The sequence below is a fragment of the Malurus melanocephalus genome, unplaced genomic scaffold (assembly GCF_030028575.1).
Source record: "Malurus melanocephalus ecotype Western Australia unplaced genomic scaffold, MMel_1.1 scaffold_462, whole genome shotgun sequence".
Taxonomy (NCBI): domain Eukaryota; kingdom Metazoa; phylum Chordata; class Aves; order Passeriformes; family Maluridae; genus Malurus; species Malurus melanocephalus.
In genome coordinates, this window is record NW_026623694.1 from 348,102 (window position 1) to 361,626 (window position 13,525).

Below are 13,525 nucleotides of genomic sequence, written 5' to 3' on the forward strand. Positions count from 1 at the left end.
AAATAAATATTGAAGAGAACCAAGGACCATGAAGTTCTAAAAAACTGTAGGTAAAGAGAAATCTCTAAATAATSGGCCAAATCTCTAAATAATGSGCCAACRTGAGCTATTTGTTCACAGAACATCRTTTTCTTTCAATCCCACRTACTCTTTTCTTTTAACTGCTGGAAATTAAGTGACACAAACACTGATTTAGGAAAACACATCTCCAGCCAGGTCTTTCGATACATTCACCTGATGAACAACAACGTTTTGAAGTGCGAATAAAAGTGATACCCAAAAAGGCCTCTGGTTYCTAGGTTGCCATAGGAATAAGATAGAAGGTTCCTCAGCTCACCTCCAGATGCCTTTGACCTTTCTTTCAACTTTTCTGCAGCCATTTCAGTGTAGCTGGGAAGTTCTGACATCTTCACTCCAGATCGAGCTTCTGCTATTAGCTGACGAGCTCTCTCTCTCAGCTGCCGACGCCGCTCTTCATCTTGCTGCTAAGATATATTGAACAGTTGCCAACTCAGTAATTGACAGAAATGCAATTTCATTCTCAATCTGATCATCATGATAGGAACTGGTTTACAGCATGGTGCTTGGCCCACATTATAAATAGGACGCTCGATATCAGTTGGGTGTCACACCACAATTTTTAAAGACATCCATGCGTCAGATTATTTTTTTTCTAAGCATTCCCCAAATTATTGCTGCGTTAGAAACCTGATGATTTGCAATGTGAAGCTTTTATAAATTCTGTTCTRTAAAAACACCTTGATGAAAATTTGCAGACACTTTAGTCTCAAAGTAATCACACCCAATGAGTGATCTGAGCCAAGTTTTACCGTGGCTATGAAATGGTTTTACTAAATTGAATTACTCATTTGAGTAGTATCCTCTCACAGAACTGAACTGAGAAGCCTGATGTTGCTCTTGGTTACYCCAAGCACCAAGCTGACTTCAAAGTGTAAAGGGGCATCAAATCTGAGGCATGTTCTTTGACTYCAATGGATACTTTTCTTTGGAAAAAAAATAAACTAATGAAAATTACTGGAAGAACAATAGATGCTCTCACAGTAGAAAAGATTTTGGATCTCTTTAAAACATCCTACTAGTGGGGCTTTGGTCAGTAATTAAAGGGATCATGYTGGAACCATGCCAGATAGTGCTGTCCCACTAAAGCTCATAACTTAGAAGCATGATAACATTTCAGTTACACAGATAAACCAAGTTCTGCAGCAAGAAATTTTGCAAAAGACTAACCCACCAAGACAAAAAAATATTCATGGAAAGATGTGTTAAAACGTATCTGTAAGACTCCACTGTTTCCGTAAGTTTTCATCTCAAACATGGGATTTTTGCAAAGTTAGGACTGTTTCTCCCCTTTTCTCAACATCAGAAATGCTCCTAAGTGCAAGGAAGGCAGTGCTTGGCTTAAATCTCACCTGCCAATCCGTTTGTTTTATTGATATAATGACCTGCATAAATCCCAGGTACAGGCTGTTGACCTGAACTAAGTGGAATATAACAAACTGTCTCATTTTGGAGAGCCATCCTGGCAGCCTTCCCACCAGCCCAGAAACTCGAGCATCCCACACCTGCAGAGGCTGGTGAGAGCTGTTGCTAAGTGCTATTTAGTTTAAGCAATCATTAATAAAACAAGCGCAAAATACTAATTAGGTACATTTTCTCCATTTCCATGTAAATTGTTTGTTTGTAGCTATTTACTCAGCATTGTTCTCGGCACAATGGAAAAAATGCAAATGACTGAATCAGAATGCAGCCCTAATGGGACTTTCTGTTTATAACCATTAGCCCAGAGGTGTGCTGTAATTCAATCCTCAAGCAGAAAGATTTAGCCTCATTAACAGCTTGCATGGGCAGGTTACAACTCATAAAACCCTACAGTAAACAAAGTGTATGGACACAGCACAATATCTCGCCTCTGAGTGACAGAGTCCCGATTTCCTATCAGATTGCCTTGATTTACTTTTCTCCTAATGTCCTCCCCTGGAAAGACAATCCTGCCTGGGCCCTGCGAGGCAGCGGGATGGCACATGGGCTTTGTTTGCTTTCTCACCCTTTAACTTCCCCAGAAGGCACAGAGCAACACTTCTATCAAAAATTTATTTGGTAAAGCACACATTACAAAGACAACTGGAAAGCTTCCCCCCCCCCACCTCCTCCTATGCACTATAATAGATCAATTTAATTTAATTTCTAGCCAGCCAACTGACACAGCAAACGGTTTTATTTCGACCCACAGTATTTGGTACCATTAATTACATCGAATTTTACTTGAAATAAAACTGCTCAAATCTCTAATATTCTTAATTCCTCGGATACAGGAACTTGTGGGCTTAATTTAAATTACTTTTAAGAACGAACGTACAAAATTAAGATTCCCGTGTGGTTTAACGTCAAACAATTTAATCTACTTCAGCACGTGTAATTTAAAACAGGTCCAGTTACGTGTTTGTGACAAAAAAATGCCCTAAACTGAGCTGCCTGATTTCTCCTTTCCGCCCCTCCTCCCGAAAGAGAACTTGCATCCCGAATTATTAGCATAGTCATTAACATCCCGGGGATCTCCAAGCAAACACAGATTACGGTGGCTTGTGTTTGTGCTGATTAAGCCAATCATCACCAGCGGATAAGGGAAAAACCAGCCTAGTTCTTGCTTAAATTCAATTCAGGTATTTGAACCCTCTGCTTACTGAGCTTGGCAGGAGAAACGCTGGTGGAAGGAGCAATGAAACTGAGGACAAAAAGTAGATGGATTACGCTTTGAGGTACAGAAATATTGTTAAACAGCAGAGCAAGCTAGAATTGGGAAAGGAAAGCACTCAGAAGAGCAAAAACAAAGATATGAAAATAAGAACAAACCAGGAGACATGAGGAGYAGCACTGCACCAAGAAAGGACCAAGCAAATACACATACAGGGATTTTTTTTTTCCTGTACAGTTGAAAAGAAAACTCAGTAAAATCTTCCACCCTCTGACACGAACCTGACATGCCAAAGAGACATCACAGTTTTCTTTGTTATTTTCCCCCAACTATTTTGTAATGGTTTAAAGATCTGCCATGCAGATGCACAGTGAGCAAAACTTCACTATTTAAGGACAAACTCTTCAAGAATAAGTAATGTAATTCCTTGTTTCCCTCCTATAAAAATGTATTGGTATGCAATTTTTATATTTCACAGTTCACTGACATCTCGGCAAGCTTTCTTCCACTGCTTCAATGGTGCTACTTTTAATTTTATCCTCCTTAGTCCTAGTAATTAAAGTGATCAGCAGTGGCATCCCAACGGCTTTGACACAGCTACAACCCCCTAGCTGACTCCGGCTTTTAAGGGAAAGGGGAAGAAAAAAAAGGACGRGAGTTTCATTTCACTGGAACAAGAAAATCAAGCTTCTCCAATCCTCAACTTTATCCAATTGTTCTTTCAGCAGCCTTTGGATCTTAAGAAACAAATAAAAATGGCTGCCATTAGGGGGTCCTGTTTGTACTCGCCGCAGACGGCAATGACTGACATTACTTTGGCCAAAAATTATGCCGTGGATTTGGGAAGGTGAATTCGACTGCGAAACACTGGCGGGGCAGTTTCCGAGATCATTACCCAGCCAGCTGAGAGCTGCCCAGCTCAGGAAAATATTGAGAATGGTGGAGTCTTGCAGGGGAAAAAAAGAAAAATACCCCCTTAAAAACCACCTCCTTAAATGACTAAAAATGTTGCAATCTTCTCATATTAAAAAAAAAAAAAAAARAAAAGAAAATAAACCACAAAATCTTTGCCAGGGATTTTCAGTCCTCCTTTGGTAGAATTTTGGGAGTATCCAAAATGAGTTTACACCAGAAGTCTGATAATGTATCTTCCTCTCACTATAAAAAAAATGCAATCTGGTGAACTGCATTTATTTGAGGTTTAAAAAGTAAATTYTTTACCGCGTCCGTAGACTGGGTGACAAAAGGAAAATTAAACAAATGTGGTAAATTACTTATAATCCACAGCAACAAAACCAAACCAGATTTGTACCTAGGAGAGGGAGCGATTCCTGTAGCTGTAGGTTTCAAAATGGTTCGTGGTCAGCCGTGAGTGCACAGTACATGYAAGAGAAAGAACTTGACTGCCACCTCTTTCATCATTAGACAGGAAGAACGGCTCTGTTATTAACCATTCAGAAAGAAAAAGACTTCTGTGCTTGTCCAGAGGCAAGGATTACCAAAATGTACCTATTCAGGATTACCAAAATGTACCTATTCAGTGAGGGGAGAAGACAGGATAAAAAAAAAAAAAATTGAAAAAAAATAAAATTACATGAGCTTTAAAGGTTTGAGCAGGCTGCGTTGTACTGTGATCTTGATTGGCTCTTGTTTGAGTAAATAGGATTTGGGATGAAACATTAAAACTGTTTAGCAGATCTTTTCAAACCATTTCAAACTTTTCTTATGTTGGTTTATAATATAACCAGACATGCTTGTAAATGGCCACACCTGCTCATTCCTCTGGGGATGGCCTGATCTCTGCCTTTGCTAACAAAGAAAGAACGGGAGGAAAAAAAAATCAGCCTTTCTTGTTGCAAAACAGAGTGGAAAGTCAAAATCTTTCTCAAGTTTGTCCCATCTGGTCAGATTAAATCTTTGATCACCCTGGGGACCACATTTATGTTTGGTCTCTACCACTGTTTCAGAACAGCTCAAAACACACAGGTAGTGAGCAAAACATGGATTGCTAAGCAAGGAATAAACAAAAGTAGCTTTGGATTTCTGTGGCTTTTCAGATCGTAGGAGATGGGAAGCAAAGACAGATATAAATACTTTGGGTATTTTCTGCCTTCTGCCTGGTGTCTGCATCAGTTACCTCACTGTCCATAAACTGCACGTCCCTTGAAAATACTTTTTCATGAACACATATCACAAAAAGTATCAAATTGCTTAAGTAGCTGTTGGCTTAGGAGCTATGGCACCGATACACTGATGAGACGAGACAGAATGAACACAGAAGTAGCTCAAAGTCTAAAACTGGAAGCATCACAAACAATATCTTAACAAAGCTGTCCCCCTTTAGAAAAAAAAGCTCCCAAAAKTCACAACAAAATGGGGTTGCGTGGCTGTAAAATGGAAAACACCTCCTTAAACCAAGGGGGTATTTTTAAAGAAACAGCCAGCAATTTTCTTTTTATTTTTAAATTCTTTTAATAATTTTATGTTCTTCAGGAAAATGTACAATTCACTTGGTACAGTATTTCTGGTGCGAAGAATGGTGGCTGCAGCAAAACAATCCACTGATAATTTAATTCCTTATGTCATTGTGAAACTGAAAAACTCTTAGATTACTGAATGGGGGAAAAAAAAATATTTGAAAAAAAGAATGGCTGACTAAGTAAGTATCACCTTGTGCTACATCCAAGGCCTCTTGCTGGTTGTCTGGCTGCTCTTTTGTAGGCAAAAAGGAGCTGAACGCTCTCTGGCTCCTTAGATCTGGTCCAACAAATGCACTGCCAGTCATGCACACGGATCCAGCTTAAAACCCAGTGTGAGCCTAAAAGAAGCTAGTCAAACTGGCACCTACTCATGCAGAAGTAGATAGATTTGTCATGACAGGCTGATTATTCAATGTAAAGAAACAGTTTAGCTTTTCTAATCTGGTACAAATACATCTTTCTCAGAGAAAAAAGTAAAAGGTCTAACAGTTCAAGTATTTATAAGTAAAGAAACCAACAAAAAAAATTGTAACGTCAAAGTGAACCACAGGTATTTGTGCTGGAGCATTCTGCTAAACAGCCCCCAAGTTCAATTCAGATAAATAAGTTTTAACCCATTTAACCATTTGGGAGCTGCACATCTCTGTGGCAGAGGTGATCACGTCTGTTTCACACTACACTTGGCTCTACAGCAAGTTTTAGRGACAGGCTGAAATAGCCAATTCCAAAAACATTTTGTGTTTTTCTCCTGTCCTTGCTTACGTTTACGCCAAGAGCTCTCCCAGAGAACCCTGCAAGGGCAGCCCCAGGAAACGCCACCGACAAAGCTGACCTAAACCAAAAGCAGAGACAAAAACCTCCTCTAACTTCTTCCCTGGAATTTTCCCTGCTTAGGCAAGTTTGTGCTSTCCCCCATCCGGGAAGTGTAATTAAGGTCAGCGATCACCTAAGGTGCTGGGATCCACCAGCTTGTTCTGCCTGTCACTGTCAGCGCTATTGGTGTGACCCACAAACCCATGCAGGCCCAGAAAAATCCCAAAATAGTGCCATCATCCATCCAGGCAGGGCAGAATGTCTGATCTGAGAGGAACAGGCTACAGATGGTGTTTTCTGCTCCTTTCCACAGCTGAGTTACAGACAGGAGTTAAGAAAGCTGCTTACTCATTGTCGGAGTCAACATTCGTCGAGCTCCACTTAAGGGATTTTCTCTTGTGTAAACTTGACTTTATAATTTNNNNAAAAAAAAAAAAAAAAAAAAAAAAAAAAAAAAAAAAAAAAAAAAAAAAAAAAAAAAAAAAAAAAAAAAAAAAAAAAAAAAAGTGGTGTTATGAAACAAAGGCTTTTGGCAAGTGCCCGGGATGCGTAAGCTGGAGAGCAGCATCATCTCCCCGACTGCCATCCTGGGAAGGTTCCTCCTCGGGCGGGCATTGCCGCGCCAAGGGAGGGGACGTGCCCTCCTGAGGAATGCTCCCGGGTCACTCCCAGCCCAACAAAGCCAGGGGCTGCAGGGGGCCTCCCAAAGTTGGTTTTCCTCCCCCCCTTCTCTTAATTTTTGGGGGAGGGTAACGAGATCTCTGTCTGCTTCTGTGTGATGAGAATGAAAAGAACAAGTGCAAACCYTACATCTCCCTGGACCCTATTTTACTGTGGTGTGTTTTTTTTTTTGTTGTTGTTGAAAAAGTCCTGCAAACTGCTGGCAGGTTTTTTTAATGGAAAATACCAATCGCCTAAGATCTATACCTAGCCTTTTGCCAATAATGAGAAAACTTCACCTTCTGTCCCCAGCAATTCTTAGGAAATCTTTTGCTGTTATTCCTACAAATCCAATTACAGATTGTTGAGTAGCTAGTGGAGTAAGCTTATTGAGGAGTGTCACATCACTAAGTCGTGCGTATGTGTTTCAGTTTGTAATGTGGTCTGAGCCGCTGTAGAGGTGTCAACTTAAAATGCAAGTAAGTAGCAGAACAGGGCTAATCCCAGCCACTACTCCCCTGCAGCCAAATTGTAGCGCAATGAATGACAGTGGAAATGCAAAGATGCCACTGTGCTTATCACACACAGCCAGATGGTGGACCTGGATCAATGCACACATGCCACGATCAATGCATTTGATAAAGAATTAAGAAGAAAACTGTACATGTTATCAAAGAACTTGTACATGGCATAATTATGATTCTGCATGTGCTTACTGATGATATTGGAGACTCAGAGGCAGGTGATAATGAAACTGATAGGAAGAAATAGCTTAAAGGCTACAGCATATGGCCTCAGCACTAAGAAATCTTGTCAAATAGTTCAGAAAGCTTTTTTAACTGTTATTACAGGCTGCTCATAGTGCAAGCTGGTGGCAACGTTTTAATTTTTTTTAAACCTGAAATGTCAAAAAGTTACAAAAGCTGTACTTTTCAGAATGGTTCAGAAAATAATTAGGATGCTATTGTGTTTTAAACACGGCAAAAAAAAAAMCAACCTACAGGTAGAGAGAGCACTCACAATTTGGGGGTGGGGGGAGTATTTGGGCATTTAAAAATAYATATAATTCCGTGTTTCCTGAATAAATGCATTTGGACTTTGAGGGAGTTTGTGGCAGTTCAAGCAATGTATCTCGGTAGCAATTTGCATCCAGCACRCCAATTTCTACAGATGCAGTTTCGATATTTTCCGCGTTTTGGTATTACCAAAATGTATCGAAATGTACTCAACATCAAACATGGAGCATTTCCCTGTTAGCGTTTGTGCTCCGTCAGTTGCGTTACAGACACCTTGGATGTGAAAGGAGGCAATTAAAAAATTGTGGAAAATAAAGTCTAAAGTAATAAAAAAAAATTATAATGTATAAAAGGTACCTAAAATACAAATTCTCATGCTCCAATTGATAGATGAGCTGTCTAATCAACGCCTGGACGTAACTTAAGTGCTCTCATTAGTGTGAAGACCTTCAGGCTAAATAAGACTAAATCCCTTAAAAATTGCTTCTGCAATAGAAAAATCCCCCTTACCATTTTCCTCTGCCTAAATCATATCAATTAAAAAGAGAGAAGGGGAGGGAGGGAGAGAGAGAGGCATTTTCACATGACTTTGTTTTAACTGACACTCAAAAATCTATCTTCTGAATCCAATTTWAAATGTTTCAGCAAAAAAAAAAAGTTCATTAGCAATCAAAGAAACAAAAAAATCACCCCGAGTTTAGTTTCTCTTTCACTTTAAGCCTGAATCTCTACCCAGCGCTAAGGTGCACAATGCCCATTGAATCCCTCACTTCTTTTTTTCAACCCCAAACATTTAATCAACATTGCAGTTTTACATTAAATGATAAAATTTATCAAAACGATCCTCCAGAAGAGTGAAGCGCTTATTTTATTTTCAGCAGGCTGAGGAGGGACACTCTCCACCTCCCTCCCCCGCCCGCTCCCCGCCAACCCCCGAATTTCAATTTGTCCTGACAAACCATTGGGTATTAAATTCTAAAGGCAYGCAGAGTGCATAAAGAACTGATGGCTTGATTAGCTCTTGTGGTGCAATTGAAGGAGCTGTCTCTCTCCCCGCTTCTCCATTTTGAGAAACACTTTGATCTTCGTTCAAGTCAATTCATGAACATCAACTGACAAGACTGCATGAAACACCCCAATGGTTAGGCCCAAACTCGTAGCAAACTATTTGGTTTCATTAAGGCTTTAGGAGAAGTGACCAGTGACAGTCCTTTCATTCAGAAGCCAACAGGCAAGTGACTATTTAAACTTTAATGTGCACAATGTACTGCTGAAGGCCACTACACCTATAGTCAGTCACTCAAGTATGAATGCCTTTACCTACTATTTTGTGACATGTGAACTGCTAAGTGCAGCTGCAGTCTCATTAATGCATTCGCCCAGATTTGTTTGCAGGGCTAAATAGACGATTCACAGAATTTCTGGTGAGAGAAACAACTGTATCTTCAAAGGAAGGTGGAACAGCAGGTGCTACGTAAAAGCCAGCGATTAAAAACAGATTGTGTTTTTAAATGCGGTAATTTACTCGAGATCTGCACGAACGTAGCAGAAATATTATCTGTTCCAGCTGAAAATATGAAAGAATTTGAAAGGCATCACCCGCAAAACGCGGGGCGTTCGGGCCGGTGTCGCGCTTTGCTACAGTACGCTACTTACACATCGCTCTTCCCCTTTTTTTAGTTGCCCTCTCCAAAGAGTCCCACTTCAAAGAGTTCATTTTTGCACCAGTTCCTGTCAATGCAGGTCAGAAACACTAAAGTGGAAAGTGGCTGCAGTGCCGTGGCACAAAGAGTCTCCGCGGCTGAAATCAAACAAAGCCCAATTAAACTAATCATAACGTCCCAGTGAACACAAGGAAGCTCACCTGGTATTTCTGGACTTCTTGTGTGAATTCCCAACTCTACYCGGTACTTGGTACTATAATTACCCTGACCAAAATACTGTGAAATTACTGCTCTGATCTACTAATGGCTGCAAAAAATCCCGTCGCCGTGGTTCCATGCCAAGGGGCCGTAGCAAGGTGGCGCAATGCTTTCTGACAGAGACGACAACTTCGAAAAACTCAAAAGGGAAAATTAACGGGATGTGGTTTATGTTGCCAAGGACTGTTCATTAATTACCAATTTAATCACTGCTGGAGGCATGACATTACAAAAATCTGGCTGAAAGTTCTAATAGATTATGAAGACCACCTAAGAAGAGTGACCAAGAAATGTACAAAACAATTAATACTGTTTCACTGCTATCAAAGACACTCAGATTATTTTACATCAAGTGAAGCAAAAGAATTAGTAGCTTCACAGTGCCACCACTAGGAACTGTAAATACAATGGCACACAATTAGTAATGCACATGTGACTTTTCGTTCAAGGCATATATCCTTGGGAAAGCCAGAACACGATAAGGAGAACAAAAGAAACATTTTTAAATGAAATGAATAAAGATTTTAACTCTACCCTTGTGCATGCTGAGCAATAACAGAATAGGCAATGCAAAATACGGCTCTAAGTAATGGCGATATCATCCTGGGATTCACAACAGCGTGCACTGAACATCCACACGGAAAACGTCCACAGCTATTAGCAGCGATAGAAAAAGAGCATTCCAGAGGCTGAGAAACCCGGGTCTCGCTTTGCACACAAAGGGACAGCTCTGAAACAGAGACTTTTTTTTTTTTTTTTTTTTTTTTTTGGCTAATATTTATAAACTGATAGAAGACGCTAAAATTCTGGAAATAATTTTGTTTGGATGAGCTTAAAATTCTATTAAAAAACTGCCTATTTTCTGTCGGCGTGAGAATTTAATGGTATGGCTGCAGACTGTGCAGCACCTTGAATTTACAGCCACATAATACACAAATTTATATATTTAGGCCAGATCCTTAAGTGGTGTAAACAGATACATCTTATGGAAATAATAGCTGTAAAAATAAAACTCCAGCATTTATATCTAAAACTGAAACTGCTAACATTTGTTGTGCATTATCAAAGGTTATGCTTTATTCGGGAAATCCTTCCTGGTATAAAACTGACAGTGCATACTAATTCTTCTTCAAAATTAGTTTACTCGCACTAATTGATTTATTTTCCCAGCTACATCAGCAATATTGTCTACAGCAATATTTTTGTACAGTGAAATATCACAACTTCATAGTAAGAAAGTGCTTAAACAGATCAAATATGAAGTCAAAAGATGTAGAACCTTTTTGGAAAGTTACAGATTATTTTTTGTTTTTCATGTATTGAGTAAAGCAACATAAAACAAGTTGCTTGTTCTTGCCATCAAGGAATTGAGCTCAGACTATCTCAACCTCAGCTTGTTGCTATAAAGAAGGAAATATCAGGTCAGTTGAGGGTTTGAAGTGTTCAGTCAGCAGGTCTAACCTCCATTTAAAGAAAAGTATATTGTTAAAACAACTATGAAACTTGGAATGCTCRTGAAATGTAAATACTCTACAACATAGTCTTATCAGCTTACACCATATTTAACCACTTTATAGTGGCACATAGACAAGACATATAAATGAACAACAGGGAATAAGTTACCAAAGCTCAGGGATTACCAAAATAATGTTCAATCTTTTTACCAATTAGATGGTAACTGCTTCTTTGTAATCTCAGGAAGATCTAGTGATCATATCTAAATCTGGTTGCAATTATCAGCATGACAGACTAGTCTTTTTTCAATCAATATTTTCCAATTAATATTAAAAGACCAAGGTTGCCATCTGCAAAGTCCYACACCTCAATAAATTCATGCTAGATGTTTAATTAATAAAGACCAGGTTTTTATCTWTTTTTTTWAAAGAAAAACATGATAGGAATAACTTKAGAGGTCTTCCTTAAATGAATTAATATCACCACCTTAATCTCAGACATTTATTTTCCAACTGTGGAGATGATAAAAAAATCCACCGGTAAGCTGGATGCCTTTCCTAATGCCACAGAAGTAAAGATTCTGGTTTGACACAGAAAAAAAAAATTAMTGAATACCTCTMTTTTGTAYTCATGTTCAAGAATCTGAAAATATAATTAGAGGAGAGAGCACTTGCATTGCTAGCTCAAATTTTAGGCATTTTTCAACCAAATTAAAATATTCTGGTTTTGCCGTCTACTCTGAATTTTCTTTCRGTACTGCTTCTGTTCATGTTGGCTGGAGTTTACTTACTGGGGATGGACAGACAGTTTGGAGCTTATTAGTTGCAAGGGGCAGCAGATTATTGCAGGACATGATCAATAAATGGGACCATTTATTAAAACTTCTTTTCTGAGCATTTAAAAGAATGCTTTGTTTTTATTTTATTGCAGCYGGCATATTCTGTACCTGTGCAAATGTATGCAACCAAAATTAAAGATCATAAAGACTCATCTCCTTTCAGATTCACTTTCTGAAGCCTTTCAAAACTGAACTTCCATTTCCACTAGCCCAGTGTATGCAAAAAAAAAAAAGTTATCATTTTGCACTCAAATATTTATGAAAATGAAAAGTAATGGGCACAACAGATTGACACCTGAAGTAGAAAGAGCTTATTAAAAATGAATTAGATACAGCTGCAACAAGTCCTTTGAGCAAGGGAGTAACAAAAAGCAGTATTTTGAGCAAGGGGAAACAATCTCATGGCACAGCYCTCTGCACACAGACGGCGTTTGTGTGTTTGGAGGAAAGAGATTTTTGGCGAAGTACTTTGGATCTGCAAAATCTACTGAAAGAGTTGAACATACCACCGCTCTTTCAAATCTTTCTTGTTCTCCACATATAGATATATTGAGGCAGCTACTGCTGTCATTCAACTTGAATAAATATAAAATAATGGTAGCAGAGATAATGAAGCCCAAATCTTTCTCTCTGCAGAAAGCAGGCTAGCAAAAGTTGCCCTTAAGCACAGCAGCAGCACCAGGATTACTCTCTGAACCCCCCACTTCGGTTTATATTAATCTGGTTTTAAATACTTATTGTCCAAATGGAGTTCCTCGCAATTTTTAGCGTGGTTATACTCAAATGCTGCTGTGAAGAAAGAATTACTATTTTCTCTTTCACAAAAGGCAAAAGACAGAGTGGTTCCCTCCAGGTATCACACTATTGAACTCCTGCATCCCAGACCCTATGCCAGATCCTAAATATATAACATTTTTGGCCAAATCCATATTTGGGTGGCTCAGTCCTGCACCTAAATTCACCAAGGACAAAGGAATCCTTAGCTCATGCAAAGCCCAAATAACTTCAGAAATTATCTGTGGCCCCTGTTAGGGAGAAAAAGACATCCTTTGCCACAAGAGCATTATTTTTTTATACTTTTTAATAATTCCATGTGATACGGCATTCCCCGCTAAAGCCGTCTATCTTACAAAAACAAGTTAAAAGAATTTGACACGGGATTTAGGAGATGCCAGAAATAAAACTAGTGGGCATGATCTTAATTTTCACTCTGCTCTGTATCCTCTAAAACAGAGCCTTGTGGTGGCACCACCTTTTACTTTCACTATCTCCCRGTCTTCAGCCCAGATCTGAGCTCTACCCAGCAACGTTCAATACTTTGGTTTATTTTCAGTGTTCAATACGCAGGCCCATCAACATGCAGCATTATTCTTTACACCACAATMTTTAAATTTTGCTCTGAAGCCAGAATTCTTAATTTCTTTCTTTCTACCATGCCCACCCCTGTGGTATTTCAGAGCCTCAAAAGCATTAATCACATTCCCTTCTCACAACAAGCCGTGGAAGAGTTATTACCCTGCTCTTCTGATGAGAACTGAGACGAGAGATGCAGCTAAAAGGATCTATCACTSGGTGCTTGCTCTGGGAAGCCTATTACCTGGAGTTTTTTTCAGCATACTAAGCTTTAT

At 39.2% G+C, this 13,525-nt stretch overlaps 1 protein-coding gene across 9 annotated transcripts in view; it reads right to left on the minus strand.

Moving 5' to 3' along the window:
* EHBP1 (EH domain binding protein 1) overlaps positions 1-13,525 on the minus strand; it is a 196,459-nt gene that overhangs the window by 51,213 nt on the left and 131,721 nt on the right. For 6 of the 9 annotated variants that reach the window (XM_057380587.1, XM_057380585.1, XM_057380584.1 and 3 more), the window contains one exon: positions 338-485. In XM_057380587.1, coding sequence (XP_057236570.1) covers positions 338-485 — 148 coding nt within the window. The remainder of the gene's footprint in view (positions 1-337; positions 486-13,525) is intronic. The other 3 variants (XM_057380582.1, XM_057380586.1, XM_057380588.1) reach the window with 1 other exon arrangement.